General features: G+C 39.4%; 1 protein-coding gene across 2 annotated transcripts in view; it reads left to right on the forward strand.

Annotated features, from left to right (window-relative positions):
* ATP8A2 (ATPase phospholipid transporting 8A2) overlaps positions 1-19,668 on the forward strand; it is a 345,102-nt gene that overhangs the window by 190,366 nt on the left and 135,068 nt on the right. For both annotated transcript variants that reach the window (XM_075708776.1, XM_075708786.1), the window contains 2 exons: positions 3,099-3,282; positions 7,665-7,775. In XM_075708776.1, coding sequence (XP_075564891.1) covers positions 3,099-3,282; positions 7,665-7,775 — 295 coding nt within the window. The remainder of the gene's footprint in view (positions 1-3,098; positions 3,283-7,664; positions 7,776-19,668) is intronic.

The raw sequence follows: 19,668 nt of genomic DNA on the forward strand, positions 1-19,668 counted from the left end.
TGAGCTCTGCAGTGAAAGCCAGGGATGTTCCACCAGATGATAATTACCAATAGCTGCTTGTCGCGGCAAAATTTTTCTCCGAAGTAGTTAGTTCTGACTAGTGCTTTTTACTTTGAACTTACTCATGTGTCCAGGAATCTTTGTGAACTTGGCTACTCCTCCTCCCCTTTCAAGATATCACTGGGGGGAAGCTGCAGGTTAATAGTGTCCTGTGCTATAAGCTTCTGTTATTCATGTAGACAGCCTATCAAATGTGCAAAATGGACCACAGCTCTGATCATCTGGCTAAGGGGATTAATGTAATCTAATGCAGTGCATTGGTACCAAATAGATTACAAGGAGCAGAAGAGGTTTCGAGGCTGAGGGTGTGAGTTGGAAGGGGAGGGGTGTAAAACGCCTCAGGAAATCAGTAGCCATCTCAATTTGTAACTTTTGTAGTTAATATACTGTGTGCAGCAAATATGTGTTCTCTGGAGTTTGGGGCTGTACTTGATGAGGAGGTGTCAAAGAGGATGTTTGCTATGAAGCTTCTGTTTATTCTAAACAACTATAATCAAATAACACTTCGTGCTGAAATCTTGCCTTAATTTCATCATCTTAAACCAAGTGCAGAAATATTTTTGGTGTTTAAAGCATATATCTAGTGTTTCCTGTAGCTTGTTTAGTATTATTAAGCATACAAAGATGTTAGTCTTTAACTGGGTGTTATATAACTGTGGGTATAACTAACTTCATTTGGTCAAGACAGTAAAAGCATACTGTGTACATTATGTAGTAGTTGATAAATGTGTTTATATTAGGGCATTCCATTGATTTGACAAATAATAGGTCATTAATGTCAAAGTCAACTTAAAATCTGAAGCCACACCTACGCTACAAGCACAGAAGTGAATACAGGCTATATTAGCTTGCCTGCCATGTCACAGCTAAACTACACTAGAACAAACTTGAGCATCTCTGCCACATTCTGGTCATGTCTGAAGTGTCTGTAGACAAGCTGCTAGCTTGAAGTAGAGAATCAGAGATGCTGTTCACAGTCTGTCTTTTTTCATTCCCCTGTTACTTTAAACGTATTTAAAACCAGGAAACTTCTTGGATATTTCTATTGTCATGCAACTGAAAACTAAGTGAACACAAACTGGATTTCTGTGAGATGTGTCCGAGGAGGGCATTAGCAGATTCACACAGTGCTCGGCTGCAGTGAAATGATTGCATGAGGGGACTGCCAAAAGTACACAGTCATGTGCACTGGAGGCGCCCCTGGGTCTTGTAATGGGGGTCTGCACACTTGTCAATCCCATCCCTCCAGAACTGGCTCCAAGTCCCTCTGGAGCTCCTATTCTATGACTTGAAGTCCTTGTCGACTGCTTGCTCCATGCTTTAGTATTTTGTCATGTGAAGGTTGGGGGGTGGGATAGAGGGGAGTGTGCATGTGTGTGTGTGTATGCATGGGAGAGAAGTTAAATTTTATGTAGACTGTATTCAGAGCTGCTTTATCATTATGAACTGACACCTTTCATGCACCATAGGTTGGTTAGTGTGTTAGGGTTTTGTGTTGGTAGTGTAACTGGGCCCCGACAGTGCCAAGTGGTGTTTTCATTGCCAGGTAGTTGAGTGCTTAATAAATCTATCCAATAGTATTAAGTAAATTTTATGGCCCAGTCAACTTTTTCCTGTTTTCAGCTTTTAGGAACAGGACAGCTGCTAGACTTTTCAGGTGGCTTAGTTCACATGTGAATTCTGAGCCCAACAAATTTTTCTTAGGAACTCTGTCTCCTCCAATTACTCATCAAGTTATTTTAAGAGGTGGTCAGCACTAAACAAAATCAAGGCCATAAAGCGAAATGCTGAACAAGATAACTCTGCTTTTGTTGATCAACAGTAATCCAGCCAGGTGTATTAAAGGCTACGTAAGTTGCTCCCACAGGATGTAGACTCTGGAAAAAAACGCGATGTAAAAAAGCCTCTGTCTCCCCCATTCTCCAAGCTCCCCATTCTCCCCGTATTTTAATAGTGAAGCTTTTAGATATCAATTACATTCTTCTTGTTGAGTGTTATGTGGGTGACTTGAGATGTGGAAAAGTTTTGTCTAGAGGTTTATTTAAGGGAGTATAAAATAATTTGGAACTTTAACTAAAACTGATGGGGAAAGGCATTAGGGTTGTTTGTACAGATGGGGTCAGAATGGAAATATTTAATCTACATGTAGGTATTTCCAGAATACCTCATATGATTTGGTAACCTGATCCACCTTTTCCATGAAAAAGGGCATTTTGGGTGTCTTATCCAATTTAGTAGCCTAGCCCTGAGTGTTTTTCCACTTCTCCCTGGTTTAACTCTATTGAATTCCATGAATTTTTATCGAACTGGAACTGATGTAAAATGAGGGAAGGATCAGGTTAAAGTAACTATCAATAAAGCTGATAAGAATATTCAGCTGTCACAAAGTCAGCCTTTTGGTTTTGAATTGGAATTAACATCATCCCTGAAGTCAGAGTTGCGCCAGCACACAAGGTGTATGTGAGATCAGGGACGCTGTGTAGTCTGAGGTTGGAAAGATGGCCTGGCGAGTGGGGAAACAAGCTGGAGGAGGGAATAAGGTAAGGCTGCAGTACCTTTTGCCAAATCACTGACAATGTCTCCGATTTGATTTACTCTCTGAATGTATTGGTGGTCTTTCTCCTCTTGGATGGAGATGCACTGTTGACAGCAGACAGGGAAGCCTGCACTGTTATTCTGTAAACTGTTGTAGGTGAAGAGGAATCTCCCTTCTCCAGTGTTCCCAATATAAGATCACTGGTATATGCCAAAGTGTAGCAGGTGGGGCTGGGGGAGGAAAACAAAGCTTTAAAACCTTTCATACCTATTTGGTCTCTTTTGCATAAAATGTGAGCAAGCAGATAAATGTGAAAGTATTTTTAAAGCTACTTTGTCCTTCAGAAATAATTTGGCACAGGTTCTGAAGCTTAGTTGTTGAATAAAGAAACATCCCAGCAACTGCCCTTTGATTACTTCTAAATGTAGATTACAGCTGTCCCTTTGGGAAACGCACATAGCTCAGCATGTGAGAAACTGACAGCTTTTTCTCTCCTTTTCAGAGTATCTCCTCTGCAGAAGTCTGAAATAGTAGACATGGTCAAGAAACACGTCAATGCCATAACACTTGCCATTGGGGATGGTGCCAATGACGTAGGAATGATCCAGACAGCTCACGTTGGAGTGGGAATCAGTGGCAATGAGGGCATGCAGGCAACCAATTGCTCGGATTATGCTATTGCACAGGTCAGAGGCAAAAAAGAGCACCTGCCATATCCTGTCGTCAGAAATGCGCTGTGTGGCCATGTAATGCTTGATGGATTCTCCTAGCCTTCAAGCTAGGAGCATCTCTGCTCGTTTCCTTTTCAAGGCAGCTGTCTAAAACAGATATCTTGGATGTATTTGGGGGATTCATTATTACGATTTTGTATTCTTTAGGGCAAGCTCCAGTTCCCCTCAAAGTTCCAGTTTCCTCCTGACAGCTGTGAAATGTCTTGGTTCTTCAGTAATCAGGGAGAAGCACTTTCTGTGATGCTTATGTTAACATGCTTTTAAGTGTAACTTATCTCTCTTGGTGCAAGCTCTTTTCTCCTACTAAAAGTAGGCATTATAACCAAGTGTGTGAGAGTTTGGCTGTTTGGAAATTCTTATTTTGAGGTGTGTCCTCTTATTTTTTTTATTCCCCCCACCCCATGATATACTCAAGAATTGGTCACGGTTCTAGAGAGCTGGCCAGCATTTTCATTTTAGGTATGTTCCTTTGAATGTTATTTGGGTGAGTGCTCCAAAACTATCTCGTGAAATTCAGCACTGATTACTTCAGCTAAAGCGGAGAGTAAAAAGCCTTTTTTTGTTTTACTGAAGAAGTCAAGATGTAGAATAAAGACTTAAAAAGAAGCATAAGAAAGGAAGGAGATGCTTCAGTTGCTGGACATCCCCTTTTACACTATTTACAGCTGAGGTGCTCTGTGTATGTGTTTGAGACTGATCGCAGGGCAAGAACAGATGGAGGATGGAGCTGACAGGAAGCAGAGATGATCAACTGTCTCCACAGGGATCTGCGATCCCTGTTCCCTTCTGGCAGGGTATAGGCAGATTTGCTCTACCAAGTGATACCAAATATTATCATCTTTTGATAGTTTCAGTAGAAGGTGATGTTTTGAAAAGGCATGGACAATGCTGCTGTTTGCACAGATAACTGTTGAAGCCAAGTGGCAGTCTTGTATTGCCGCTCTATTCTGTGGTCTGATGAAGTACCCTGGGTTTCAGGCTTGAATAACTGAGACCTTTCACCAAATTTATCTTGAAAATTTTAGGCTGTTTTATCAAGGGCTTATGCTGTCATAAACAGTAGCATATTCCAAATACGTAGCATTATAGGAACTGCTATAATCATAAAGTCTGCGGTATCTTGTAATGACCTTCTCATTTTTAACTTCAGTAGACTCTATGTTCCTTCTGCTGTGTAACTTAATTGAATGCTCTTTACTTAGACTTCCTCACATTACTTCCATTTTAATAAGTAAGCATGAGCAGTGAGAGTTTTGTCCACAGAGGGCCCTACACACTTAACTCCTTTTGTGTTAGTTGCAATAATCATAGAATCGTTTATGTTGGAAAAGACCTTGAAGATCATCCAGTCCAACCATTAACCTAACACTACCAAGTCCACCACTAAACGAATTAAGGATAGAGTAGCAATTTCATGTTAAGTTTGAAGAAGTAATTTCATGTTCATGTGTTGCTTCTGCATTAACAAACCCCCCTGGCTTCGGATTTAGTGTTAGAATGCGAAAGTAAGTTGCTCTTGGTTTAAATTCCAGTCAGGGAGTTACTGACAATAGTGACGAATCTTCTTAGTTCAATATGAAATGAAAGCTGGTCACACCAGCACAGAATTTTAATTTTCAAAAATTAGTAAAACACTGTGGAAGTGTATTTTTTTGTGATTGTGTTAGAAGAGCTTTGTGCTGATTAAAAAACATATGAAGGAATCCCTCTTGTAAAGGAGACTAATAGTGTATGGTAATGTGTGTTTCAAAAGAAAAACCTGATCTCTGTGGGGTATATTCTTTCAGTGAAGACATGTAACTTCCCCTAAAGCATTACTGTATGTGCATGCCTTGAAGGCAGAGTATGTTCTTATTGAGTAATTTAAGATGACCACTATAAGGTAGCATCTCATGTTCAAATGGTATTGCAAATGCAGTGGTGCCAGGAGGAGGCACTTATGGAAGAGAAAGTCTCTATATAGGCTCATTCAGGATTCCAGGGGGAATCAAAGCATAAACCAAACAAAAATAAAAAGGCAACTTGTGTCTGACTACTCCAAATAGCTTCCACAGGTGCAAGGAGCATCTGTTTGAATCATCCTTTTCCCTTGAAATGATATTGCACCAGTGTCTACTAGTGCCTGCTATTAGGAAGAAAATTAACTCTATCCCAGCTGAAACCAGGACAACCAGTGATCCATATTTAGAGAATTCCCAAATCAAATGACCTAGCTGTTTAAAATGACCTAGCTGTTTAGAGAGACAGTAGTAGAATTTAATAACTTTTTTCCTCAGTAAAAGGCTTTATCATCTTAATCCAGAAAGCATCTGGTGCCTAGGGACTGTTTCCTTTTCCTAACTAGGGAAACTTATTTCTTAAACAAATGTTCATATTTCAGTTTTCTTCTTTGGAAAATTTGGCATACATTTTGGATGCATTTTCACTGTCTTAACACCCCCTCCCCCCAACATGGCATCACCTCATCCTTTAGTCAAGATGGGGGGTATTTTTCTGTATAATCTCTGTATAAATAATCTCCGTATAAAAAGTTATGCTAGGGTTGATACAGAAACAACTGTGAAACTTACAGAAACTGTTGCGTCATGTTTCCTTCTGATTTAAAACTCCATAAATACAGTAGGATCCAAACAAGGGCAGTGTCTTAGAGCCCTATCCCTACAGTTGCTCAAGTATGTCAGTAGCTGTGCATTTGCATAGTTTGTGACCAGCATCAAAAGAAATTTAATTCCTTGCCACATCTGAATGGGACTCTTCACCAGCATGAGCAGGCACAGAACTGTGTTATTTAGGTTACTAATATCTTCCTTGCTGTGCTATGCAGTGCACTCATTTTCATGAGAGTAAAGAGAGCAATTAATGGTAGGATTTTTCCTTGCCTTGAGCTCCAGAGAAGGCTACATCTGGGACGGTCACTCATTGGACTCAGCAGAGAGAGAAGCTTTTAGGGTGTGTCTAACTATTCTCTACAAGAGGTGTTTGGGGGGACTTGTCAGAACGTAGTGGCAAGCTTCCCATCACTGCTGCTCCGTTTTGTTAGTGAATTTTGATGAGGAAAGTTGTAGCTGTGCTGTATATTAACTGAGGCATTAAGTGTCTAGTAGGTCAACTACTCACTTGTGAGTGTCCTGCTTTCAGTCCTGACTCAAATTGGGCAGAGATTGAACCATGAAGCTCGGTTCAATTTTATTTTCTCTCCTCCTTTCTTGCTGGCATATCCTAACAAATCTGAGTTGCTGATGCATGGGAGAGGCTGTTCTTACAGGATTTGTGGTTCAGTGATTTCAGTGCTGGAAATCATGGGAGCAGAGCTATCTCATGGCAGTCCTAATTCATTACGGTAGCTTTCAATTTCAAATAAGTTTTGGTTAAAACAAATAATCTAGAATCTAAATTTAGGAAGTCCAGTTTTTCCTGTCAAGTCATTCATGGAAAAAGCAGCAAACCAAATAATGGTCCCACCTTAATGTCCAAGAACCCTTCGGGTACACATGTGCCGAACAGTAAATCTAGTCACCAGTTTGAGCTGTCTGTAACTGGACAAAAGAGGAATGCTGCAGGGCATAAAAAAGTTCACTGACAAAGCCAAGACTAGAAAATTATGCATTTCCTAGGCTGCATTGTGAGACTGCTTCTATAAAAGTCCATTTTCAAAACTGCTGAATTTGAGCTGTATCTGTGGTTCAAACTAGCATTTAAAGGTATCCATTTTTACAAGATCCATTTGCTTGCCCTTTTTGGCAAATGCTCCTTCTTTCTTTATATAATACTTTAGGTGCTTTGTATAACACAGGATTGCATACATTTTGTGGGCCGGAAATGTTAATGTAAGTATTCATTATCTATAAAAGACTCTATGCATCTATTTTTCCGCTTCCCCCCGTGTGCATTTTATTTCAGCTCAAGACAGTTCTAATTACCAGACCATTCGTTTAACACAGAGAAAGGAGATTCTGAACCTTGTAAGCCCTCCAACGCAGGAATCTTCTTTGACCGTGAAATGAAGAGTTCCCACTTATATTCAATCTACAAGGCTGCATTAAGTTAACCTTGCTCAATTTTGCTATCGGGATAGTAATACTAATTGAAGACTTCTTGCTGTTTAAAGCCAGTGAAGACCACTTAAAAACATTAAGAGGTTTTGCTACGAAAAAGCCTTTCCATGTAAATATTTTAAGTGTTGGTTTTTGCATGTATATTCTGCTAAGCTATTTAAATATTGCACTTGAAGAACAGCTTTCATAGCTGATCTGAGTTTTTTTCTGAGGGCGGGGCTTTACTTCAACCAGTTTTTTGAAACAGTTCATATATGTAAAAACTTGTTTTCTCTCTTTCAGTTTTCCTACTTGGAGAAGCTGTTGTTGGTCCATGGAGCTTGGAGTTACAATCGAGTTACCAAGTGCATACTATATTGCTTCTATAAAAATGTGGTTTTGTATATTATTGAGGTAAGAGTAACTAAATGGATGGGTCTTACTGGTGCTTACTCCCCAAATCGTCTCTTATAAAAAAAAACTCATCCAAATGGATTGAGCTAAAAAGACTGACATTTTTTCTATGTTTAACAACTTAAAATTCTGCTTCCTTTCTCAGCTTAAGTTAGTTTACTTGAGTCTTTTAATGTTTGCAAAAGGAAAACTGAAGGTTTCAGTACAGTGAAGCCTTGGGTATGAGATGTCAGGGACAAAGTTCATTCCTTCTGTGCAAATGTTCTTATTGAAAGCTTCTTTGTATTCATGGAAACATTTCAATTAGAGCTTATATTTAATAAAACTTGAATATGAGGCTAAAATTAAATCAAAAGTTCATTTAATAGAATCAGGAAGAACTCTATAGGCAAATAATAAACTAGACAAAAGCTATAGCTGTGGCTTCCAAATTATAAAGACCGTAGCTTAGCTGGAACTAAAATTAATTTGCCTTATTTTTTGGAAAGAGAGGACATAATTTTGCCCTACAATGCCAGTGAAATTATAAAATTAATCAGGTTATTTGATTTAATAATATTTAAAATGTAACTAACTGCGTTTTGAAAAATTAGTTGCCTGAAGATGTCAAGTAGTGAAACTGGGTTTTAAAGAGGGCTGACTACTGTTATGAACATTAATACATTGCACTTCAGCCTGCTTAGATGGGAGTGTAGTTCTTATGCTTCAGCATGTAGTCTTGAATTTAAGACAGATCAGGAAGGCATGTTTATTGTGTGCTGTTGCCTAGTTAGAAACATGCAAGGAACTTGAACTCAATGGATTGGTCACTTGAGTATCAAGTGGTCACTTGATACAGTGATTTCCACATTGTTCATCAGTTTTATTTATATATGTCTGTGAGTATATGTTAGGTTTTCTATTTCTTTCTACAATTAAGCAGACATGAATGAGGTTAACAGCTAAGAAAATTAGAACGTTTTTAATTAGGCAGTTAGTTATATTGGTTACAGGAGATAGTGGGTAAGTAACGTTTTCGTCTTCCGTGAATCATATCGTGGTCAGTGTGTGTATACCTGACTCCCTCAGGGTCTGATCATCTTTTATGCATGATGTTAGGTTCTTAGAGAACAAATATTCTGCACTAACTTGCTCCATTTTTCCTGTGCTAACTATTTCTGAATTAGCTGTTGGCTGTTGTAATTTTCACACAGATTAGTCTGTTTACTGCAAGATTTACACTATGCCATCAAAATAATGGCAGTGTTTTGCTTTAGTGGGTAAGAGCAGGATGGTTGAATGATATACAGTATGCTAGATTTTTGAAACAATAGGAGTAGATTTTTTTCCTAAATTTTAAGCATCCAAATCTTGACTATGTTCCAACTCTTTAGCCAGATTCTCTGCCAAATTTAAATCCATGTTTCCTGAGACTTCACGGGTGTGTTCTTGTCCTAGTGTAGAAGCCACCTTCATAGCTCTGAGATGAATTTAGCACACTTAAAATATGAACCAGATCTTAAGTATTTACTTTCTGAAATAGTTCTTAATTTGACTTGGGCTGATCATAACTCGTGTTTCTAGTAAGGGTTTTTAAGTGTTGTTGGAGATGACAGTAATACTCATTGTTGTGCAAAAGAAATGTAAATAATTTTAAAAGGAACTTTTCTAGTGGGTTTCTTATTGAGCATGGGAATTGCTGGGGTTTTCCCTGAATTGTTCAGGAAATGCTTAACAGCTTCATTATCGCCTTCTAGGATTCTTTTCTCCGTTTGAAAATTGGTTTTGAAAGTCCTGCTTCTTGCCCACTGTAGCAGTGTGTCTCTTTCTTCATTTGCTATAGTCTGACAAGTAAATTAAGTTCTGCATCAAATGTTGTAAGGCTAAATTATGCCTTCCCATGTGAGCAGCTGTGGAAGGGGTTGAAGACAGCGAGGGCCTCTGGGACCTCCAGCCTGAGGTAACTTAATCATCTTACCATAGGAAGGCATTTTATTAGCCGGAGATGTCACTATATGATACATAAAATCCAAGTCTGCTCTGAGAATGGGAGGTCAGATGTTCTCTTCACTGCATTAGTCTGTGTTCACTTCTTTCTGCATATTGTACCGAGGGAAATAAGCTTTTGTGTCTCCTGCTGTCTATGACTAAGGGTGGGAGTCAGTTCCATCTAACACCAGAGCACTGAAAAACGTGTAACGAGCTTCAGCCCTGTGCCTTGGTTACCCCTCTGTGCTGGTGCTGCATAGAAGTTGGGAGCAAGTTTAAGGCTTAAGGGAGGTGAAGTGACAGAAGAAATCATGCAGACCTGCAGCAATGGGAAGAGCTCAGTTTGGTTTTGGTTCCCTTGGTGAGTGTGCTTTACTAGCGGCCTTAAGGAACTTCCCCTCCAAAACTGTATAAAACTAGCCAAATTGCCTGGAAACCAGAGACACACCAATTTTGGTATCCTAGAGATGCAGGTGAGAGAGAGGAGAGGTCTCTAATTCCCTTCTTAGCTTTACACAAAGAAAGCTGAACTGTTTTGTATTTCTGCTGTGAGGCTTGGGAGCGCTGATCAGTTTGTGGTACAGAGTGATGCTCATGAAAGAGAAGCTCCATGAGGGAATAAATCCTTCAACTTGAGAGAATGGTAGTTGAGTGCCCAGCACTCCTGCACTGTTGCTTGTGCGTATGGTATGTTCCTGATTGTCTCCCAACGCTCTGGACAAGTTTAATATTTACCTGTACTTCCTGCTTGGATGTGTGGTGTAAGGGGAATAATCTTTGAGCATCATAATGAAACAGAGATTTGAACTTGAACTACTTTCTAAGTTAATCTTCTAAAGGATTGTACTGAGTAAATATTTATAGAGTTGAATCAAAAAGCACATCGGTCAATATGGCTGTCAGTTATACCTTTGTTGCTGTATCTGTTTTATTTCAATGAAGCTTTAATACCCGAGGAATAACTATAGTAAGCCTTATGTAAATGAGTTTTGCAGCAGTGAAGCACTGGGGCTCATCATAACTTTTATTCCCTGATACTTTCCAAATATTAGAGAGAAATAAGACATGGTACTCAGGCCTAGCACACAGAATATCCAGACTCAACTTGCAGAGGCATACATTAAGATTAAACTTAAGTTAGTTAAACAATGATAAATGCTTGGGGAGAACATATTGCTGTCTCCTTTCCTAGCATCCCAACACTGGTATATTAAAACCCCTAATACACTTCAAGTTCATCTTGATACTAATCACTCTTATACCAGGAGGATCCAAACTGTGGCATCTCTGAAACACTAAATTTCACCAGCTTTCAGTTTCTGGGAAAAGTGGTAATTAAAATACAGAATTCAGGATTTTGTGGGAAGTGTACTCAGGTGACTGGCATCATGGGTTCTAAAGAGATGCTGCTGGGTTAAGGCTGGTGCTTACCCTCCTGCAATGTCTGATTCTTTGTGGAGAGACGGGGGCCCCAGGAACTGTGTTTTCAGCTGCTTTGACAATGACTAAAATGTATGCCTATATTGGGACAATTTCATGCAGTTAGAGAGCTAATATAGCAGAAGGCAGGCCTTGTAGTCTAGTGATGGCAGGGGAAATGGAGGTAAAGAGGGTATTTTCCCTCTGCCTTGATTTGGCCTTCCTAATAATTTTTTTAAGAGGTGAATTTTAAGTCATCAAAGTGCTAAAGCTTGATGAAGTCTGAGAAGATTTTGGTTTGGTGTAACAGCTGGAAATGCAATGTGGCTCTCCTTTCTCTGACTTGATCTCTCTTTCCCTTTGTGTTTCTTCATCGTTGTGCTACTGCCATTCTCTTCATTTTCCCCCTTGATTTTTGAAAACACAAAACTTGGTGAAATATAAATCAAAAGCAGAAAGAGAAGGAGGTCCTGGAAATTCAGGTCCTTTTGGTGTGATTCTTAGCATGATTCTTGAGCCCTTGCATACCACTGCTGCCAAGGTGCTTCAGCATGTCAAGTTGGGGTTCCCTCATTAACGGCCTCGCTTACTGGCAGAGGGGTGCAGAATCAAGCCTTTCCATCCACAGAGCTGGTTGATAGATGAATTGCTGCCGTTTCCCCACTGACTGGCCCTGCTGGGTCTGTCCCAACAGTGGCAAGGGTATATACATAGAAGGCTACCATGGTGGCTGCAGGGATGAAATGCAAATATAAAGCCCCCTCTTTGGTGTCCGTTCCTGTATTTCCTGCATCTGGCTGCAGTAGCAGCATGCACTAAAGCCATTATTGAGGAAAGCCAGTCATTCAGCAGCATCCTGAAGCAGAAGGTCGGTGACAGGGTTTTGGGTTTTCAAGATTTGACAGACAAATACCTGAGCATCATTACAAAACACTATCTCATTCAATTATTTATGTAGCTGGCTTAAACTGAGTAGTGAAACAAAAGATGTTTCACATCTGTTGAGCAGATATATTCCACTGGAGACGATATAAAGTTGTCCTGATGACATCAGAGCTTTGAAATATAGTTGATCTCAAATGTAAAAGAATACAGGAATGTTGCTTTCATGTCATGCTTGGAGAAGTAGAACCACAGCAAGATCAAAGGCAATATCAGAAATGTCAGGTAAGAGGTCAAGGCATTTGGGAATGGTTCTGTGGAAGCAGTAGCATGGAAGATAGCTTTCAGGCCAACACAGTGTGCAGGAAAAATGTGCTCAATACTTCACTGGAGCATGTTGTTTATCTGAAATGTACTTAATATGAAATGCTCTGTATTATATATTGCAGGATGGGGGCGTGGAGTGGGAATAAATGGTCCCTGTGTCAAGGTCTGGCAGTGTAGGGCCATGACAGAGAAATGAATGGCCAAGTGGGAAGGGGAGAGTATAGTGTACATACCCTAACACTGCACTATTTTCTTTTCTGCCTTAAGAATCCAGAGATAAGTTGTAAGCCCAGATTGGAAAGCTGTTTCTTTGTGGAGGCTGAGAGGGAAGTCTTATATGTGAGCAGTGTTAAGCAAACAAGATAACCATACTAAAGAACAAAACACCAGGATCAGAGTTTCTCTTTTAGAGCTGAATTTTCAAGTCTTAAAAGCTCTGAGTAAACACAATGCCTAGATAAACGTGCTTTTAAAAGATAGTGATTTTGTGAGACCAGCAAGGTCTGGCAATGAGAGCTGTGAAGTGCTCCACACACTTCTAGTGGTCACCACTTCAGACTAGCTGATAGCACAAGCTGTGCAAGCACACATCAAATGTTGCTGCATGAGACCTTTCATTTGTTTTTCCCAATTTCATGCTTGTCCTGGTTTTGGCTGGTATAGAGTTAATTATTTTTTTTCCTAGTAGCTGGTATAGTGCTGTGTTTTGGGTTTAGTATGAGAATAGTGCTGGTAACACACTGACGGCTTAGTTGGTGCAAAGTAGTGCTTACGCTGGTCAAGGACTTTTCAGCTTCTCATGCCCTGCCAGCGAGAAGCTGGGAGGGGGCACAGCCAGGACAGCTGACCCCAACTGGCCAAAGGGCTATTCTATACCATATGGTGTCATGCTCAGTATAGAAACTGGGGGGAGTTGGCCGGGGGTGGGACTGCTGCTGGGGAACTGGCTGTGTGTTGGTCATTGGATGGTGAGCAATTGCATTGTGCATCACTTACTTTGTATATTCTTTTATCATTATTATTATTTTCCCTTCCTTTTCTGTCCTATTAAACTGTCTTTATCTCAACCCATGAATTTTATTTTCTTTTTTTCCCCAGTTCTCTTCCCCATCCCACTGGGAGGGGGAGAGTGAGTGAATGGCTGTGGGGTGTTTAGGTGCCTGCCGGGTTAAACCCCAACAGTCCTTTTTGGTGCGCAACGTGGGGCTTGAAAGGTTTGAGATAATGACAGATCTGACCAGAGCGTGTTAAAACAAATTTGTGATAAGCGTGCATTATATTAGTTCAATAGCCTTCCTGTCAAACACAACAGGTACTTTTAAAAATATGGAAAGCAGACATGGGAATTTTAGCCCTCATCCAAATGGCATGCAGAATTGAGTGTATCTGATATGATACTAAAAAATATACAGCTCTAATGCTTCTGTGTGCTTATCTCTGATTTATGGCATCTTGACTTTTACCTACATCCCGGTGCTTTCTGTTTCCAATTGACCTTGCAACTCTGAGGGTACAGCCAGGCAATAGAAAACCTTAAGCGTGGGAATTTTTGCAGTGAGTTGAAGACTGAAGTGCAATAACTGTTGTCATAAAAAGCAACTTTGTTAAAAGAATAAGAGCAGTATTTTCCCCCAGTATTAAATTAGGAATAAGAACATCTGGTTGTAAAATTGTCTAACAGGGATAACAATAATACAGGCAGCTAGCTGTCTTGTCATACTTATGTATTCAAATTATTCAGTTGCCTGTTCAAATACTTGAAATGCCAGTAGGCATTTAATAGTCATTACTCCTGTGTGCATATACTCAGTTGGTGTGGTAAGCTTATAACAATGCTTTATCATGATGAAGCAAAGTAGGAATGTGTGTGTGACTTCCATTTTATATAACCTGGAAATCTGGCTTTTGAATTCTCACAAATGCATGCATATCTTAAGTAACTCGCTCTTGGTGGACAGGTGCTTTCAGATAGGCAAAAGGTGGGATTCAGTGTCCTTAAGGTGGGTATCAGGTGCAAATTTAGGTGCCTGAGAGAAACCTATGTAGTGTCCATGTAGATGGCCTTTATGGATACTCTGGGGTGATGGAGAGCAGAATGGGACTGGCAGGTGTGCCACAGGACCTGCCAAAGACCTTCACCTGTCTGAAGCAGCAGCATTGTTAGTATTAAGAGATCTATATTGAGGTAACAGAATACTATCCAGAAAGTGAAGTCATCTTTTTTTGTTGTTGTTCTTGTTGTTAGTTTGTTTTTGAAACATGTAAAAAGGAAGGAATCCAAACCCCTCAGCCTGGCTAACATTAATCAGTTCAAAAAGTGCAGAATACTTATGGAAGTTACAGTATAGAACTTGCAGACCTGGAAAGCGCAGTAATGGATGCAGTGTGTGGACCAAAGTATGTGAGACTCAGCACTGTCTCTTGATATTTTTTGGAAAAACAGGTCTTACATGTGTGCTTATTTTTTCTCTTGCAGTGTTTCTTATCAGCCTTGTGCACAGGTTTAACATGCAGAAGTAGACGACCTAGGGCAGCACAGAAGGTTATCCCCTTCCAACCCACCAAAAAAGCTAATCGTAGGATCTAACTCAAGAAAACATTCTTTAGTAGCAACAGTTACAGAAAACAGATCCTGCAAATAGCCTGCCAAACTTCTTGGAATATCATAAAATACAGTTGGCCAACCTAATCCAAAATTGTCCAGATACTGCTTTGCTTTTTGTTCTTAAAAAATATCCTAATTCTTTCTCAGCTGATTTACAGTGCCTAGTTTATATTGCTACCACTGACAATTTATTCCGTATTTCAAGCCCCCCTGTTGTCTGAATAAATTCAGAATTGCGTATAGGCTGGTCTTACCAACTTTAATCCATGATTGACTACTTGTTTTTTGGATTCATAATTGAGTATGTTAATCCCAAGAGTTTCCAAGTAATCAGTCACAGAGATAAATCCATGCTAATTTTCCTTTCTTTTTTACTGCTATGCACTGCACAGTGAATCATTAGAGAGCAGTCCATCTTCCCCAAAAACAAATTGACTCCAACTATTAAACAGCTGGTTTTGAATTTTTTCCAGCTATTTTTAAAAGTGATGGAATGAATACCAGCATTGTTCTGACTTCTTATGAACACTGCCTTGATTACACCCTACAACCAACACAGTTTGTAATTTTTCAACATTCCAAATACTATAAATGATAAATCATGTTCCTTAGCATGGTCTCAAAATATCTTGGTGAAACACCTACTAGGTTCAACGCGCACTGCAATAGACTACTTAAAGAAGAGATCTACTGTGATATTTTATTGGACAGATAATATGTTCAGAGTGCCTTGATCCATTTTTTGTGTATATACATAAGGTGTGTATGACAGGCACAGTGATTTTTTTTCTCTGTAAAATATATGCTTAATTTGATGTGAAAAACCTTAATTTCATATTTGGATGGCTTATAACAAAACAATAATAATGCTGTTCTCTAAATTTAAGGCCATTAAATGTGAAACGTTAGCCATCTCCTGAGCAATGTGTTCATCAAAGCCAGAATTCTGTCATCAGTAAATGTTTTTTCAGTTTAACTATGTCAGCAATGAAAATGCAAGTTGATGTTTAGAAGGGAGATGACCTAATGTGAGGAAGCTTTTAAAAGGGAAGTTAAACCTGTGTTATGAAAGTTAGGAAAAGCCAAACCTCAGGTTTTTTCTGTCAAACAAAACCAGCTTAGAAATTCAAGGTTTTATGGTTCTTGATTTCAACCCCACTTTCTTTCCAAAAGCTAAAAGTCTTCATGTCAAATACAACTCTTCTTAGGGCTCTGAATATTGACTTGAAAAACATTGACTGCTCTGACTCAATAGTATTGGATAACCTGTTGTTTTAATAAAAATTAGGGGGAATGGATCCTACTTTCCCATCCACCTAGGCCAATTCAGTGCATATGGCATTACTTGTGGGTACAGAGAAGGCCAAATTTCAAATCTGTATCAATGTTAAAAGAATGCGAATAGACCTTATCAGGGAACAACTTGTGCTTAGCACATTCATGCTGAATTTAGCAATGTATGCCATACTGCACTGAAGCGGGTAATTTTGAGAGCTTTTTTAAAACCCAACACCACATATACATAGATGTATATATGGTAGTACAGCTCTTTACAAATATATCCTTTGGGCCTGTACTGGTTTTCTTTATATCTGGCCTATACCCCTATAAATAGACTTTCTTTAGTAGAGATATTCCTGATTTGTGGGAATAACTGATAGTGGAGTAAGCTCCTATGCATATTGTATGTATGAAGAAGGGTTTTCTGTCTGTTTTGGTTTTTACTAGACAGAAGTCATGGGGCTGGCATGTTGAAGGTGTGAGGGTTTCTTCTTTTTCACCTGTACCTCATTGCTCTAAATAGCTATGTTCAAAATGTGTTTCTACAGCAGTTTACTTACTTTTGAGAATGGTAGTACAAATGCTTATGAATGAGGCTATGTTTTGCCAAAGAGAACTCGATGGTAGACCCTGGCCCTAGGGACTGACTGGCAAGTCAGAACAGTGAGTTTAATTCTCTAGTTTAGAAGCTTTGAGACACTCATGTTAAAATGGTCTTATAAGCATGCATGTTCGGTGACTTAATGCAACTTGAAAAACTTTCATCTTCCAGGGGAGAGAAATGCAGAATTACTTTTACTCAATTAGCTGCATCTGCTGCAGTTAAACGCGGATGTTACCCCGATGTTTAAAAACTCTACCTAGCCTAGGTGTGAGGAGGGGGTTGCAGTTCATTTTGCACAGCTCTTTGTAAAGTAGAGCCAGGGAGTTTGGACGTGTGGTAGACAAGGTGTAGTGTCTATTCACAAGTCATGTTTTTGTGCAACTTCACAAAATCCTTTAACTTTTTATTTAAGCCCAAAGTAGGCTGTAATTTGACTTGGGGCCTACTTTTGGAAATGTATGGTGGCTTGCCTGTGAGCAGTCCCACTGAAGTCACTAAATGGTAATTGAAGACATTTTCTACTTTCCTGGCAGTTCTTTGGAATAAAATGAGTTTATTTGGTCCAAGCCATGTGCTAGGATATTACTTATTGTTGTGTGCTTATGAGCAAAAAGTGTGCTGGTCTGTGTGGGCTGCATTTCATTTGTCTGAACTGCATAGAAGTCTGCTAGCTGCTTGCCCAGCAGTAAGGTCAGGCTATACGGCTTGATATTTCTTGAGCATGAGTAACTTGATAACACTAAAACATTTTATTTTGTTGTTCAGTTTTATGATCCTGAAGCGTGTTACTAGTACTTTGTCTAAGCTTTTTGTGAAGTTGCACAAAAAGGATATCCTTACCTGAGTTCCTGTCTAACAGCAGTCCTGCTCTCAACTTCTTCTTTCTAGTTGTTGATATGAGCATGCCTTGGTCATGTTTGGAGGCACCAATGGAGTATGTAAGTTTAACTGCCACATTTTCTAGTGTGTCTCATAGTGCACATGCATGTAATTAATGAGTTCATAACTCTTAACTGTTCTAATACTGCTTCACAGACAACTACAAAAACGTTTTGAACACTAGCTCAAAAATGTGGTGTTCACCAGATTTTTTTAATATAAAATTTCTTTCTTTCTAGTATCTGCATCATGAATTGTGCTGGTCCTGATTATTTTGAGGTTTCTTGGTTTTTTAGGATCATGACCTGAAGAAGCTAGGGCAGAGAACAAATTTAACTGAATACAGACTACATTTTTAAATGCTGCTAGAAAATAATTTTGTCATTTCATTTGGATGAGCACTAATGATAAAAATACCTCTATCCAGTTTCACTAATTAACCACTAGAGATTGTTTTATTTTGGGATTCATAAAAGGCATCTGTAACCTAGTTTAAGTGCATGTACAGGATTTAGAATAAAATGTATCTTATGTTTGTGAAAGAATCTGGAATATAGGTTTGGAGTTTTCATTTGCCTGAGTTCGAGGTCTTGAACCATTTTTTTTTTTAGTACAGCAGGATCAGAGGTAAAAAATAGACCATATGCTCCATGATCAGACCAGTCCCCATGCAAATCTGCTGCAGCATAGGCATTGCTTTCAAATGTGCTTTTACAGCCTCTTCTGCTGTAAAACTACTTCAGTGGTTTGGCTGTGTTTGACCCAAGGGATATCTGCCCTTTAAGGAGCTAGAGCTCTGTGGCTGTGGACAGGAGTGCAGAAATTGTAATCACTCAAGAGTGCCCCTGAGATGCTCTCTTCCTGTGTAGGAATCCTGCATCACTTAATTGAGTCAGCATTAGGATGCGTTGGACTGTGTGATAGTGCACAGTAAGTGTAACAGCTTTGAGTAACCTGTCCCAAACCAGGTTTTTTTTTTTCACTCTGCATTGAGATGCTGAGCGTAACGCAGATACCTTTGACTATTTATAAGCTTTTGGTTATTTATATGCTCTAGAGAGCATGTCATTGCTTTTTACATCTCCCTGCTTTTTTCAAGAAAATAATTTAGAACATATTAAAATGCACTAGAAATAGGAAATCATGCTACCTAATGATAGTGTTACTTCTGAGTTACACAGTCTATCTTTCTGAAAAGATGTCAAAAATGAGTCAGTTGCAGCTTTTTACCCCCCAAAATTTTCTTGCCATTCCATAACGTTTTCCATTAGTTCTCTTCTTCCTCACTACTTTGAACCTGATTCTTTTCTTGAACCATTGCAATTTGAATGCAACTGCTCTCAAGTAACAGCATCCTGGACCAATGTATTTTTTGGTATTTCTGAACCAGGACTGACAGTTCACTGCAACTGGGCCTGTGTCAGACAACGGAGAGAAGAGTCAGGACCAATATTTAAAGGCTGAGACCACCATAAACTTAACACGTTTGTGGGTATACTTGCATGTTGAATATAAACATCAGTGTAATCATGGGCTTAAGCTAAAACCCCAGAACTGTACCCCAAAAGGCACAGGGGCCCATTCTGTGGAAAAGCAGGAGCTTAGTGCTCTTGATGCATGTCTGTGTGTGTGTGTGTGTTACAAGTCCGGTTCTGCCCCATCAAGACAAAGATACGGATAACCACTGATGACTTCATGCTCTCAGAAGAGTGAAGGAGGTCAAAACTTGGTCTGCCAGTTTTTAAACGTGACAAAGTTATTTTGCTTGCTTTCTTCTTGCTGGATTTCTTTGCATTCATGCAAAAGCAATTAAGGAGTTGGAAAGCAAGAAGATGGAATGTATTAGCCTTAGCTGTACCTAAGTTCTGCAGGGATTCAGTGAAAGTATATACACTTTTGAATAAACTATATAAATACTTTGTGTGTAA

This window comes from Pelecanus crispus, chromosome 1 (assembly GCF_030463565.1).
Source record: "Pelecanus crispus isolate bPelCri1 chromosome 1, bPelCri1.pri, whole genome shotgun sequence".
NCBI classification, from domain to species: Eukaryota; Metazoa; Chordata; class Aves; order Pelecaniformes; family Pelecanidae; genus Pelecanus; species Pelecanus crispus.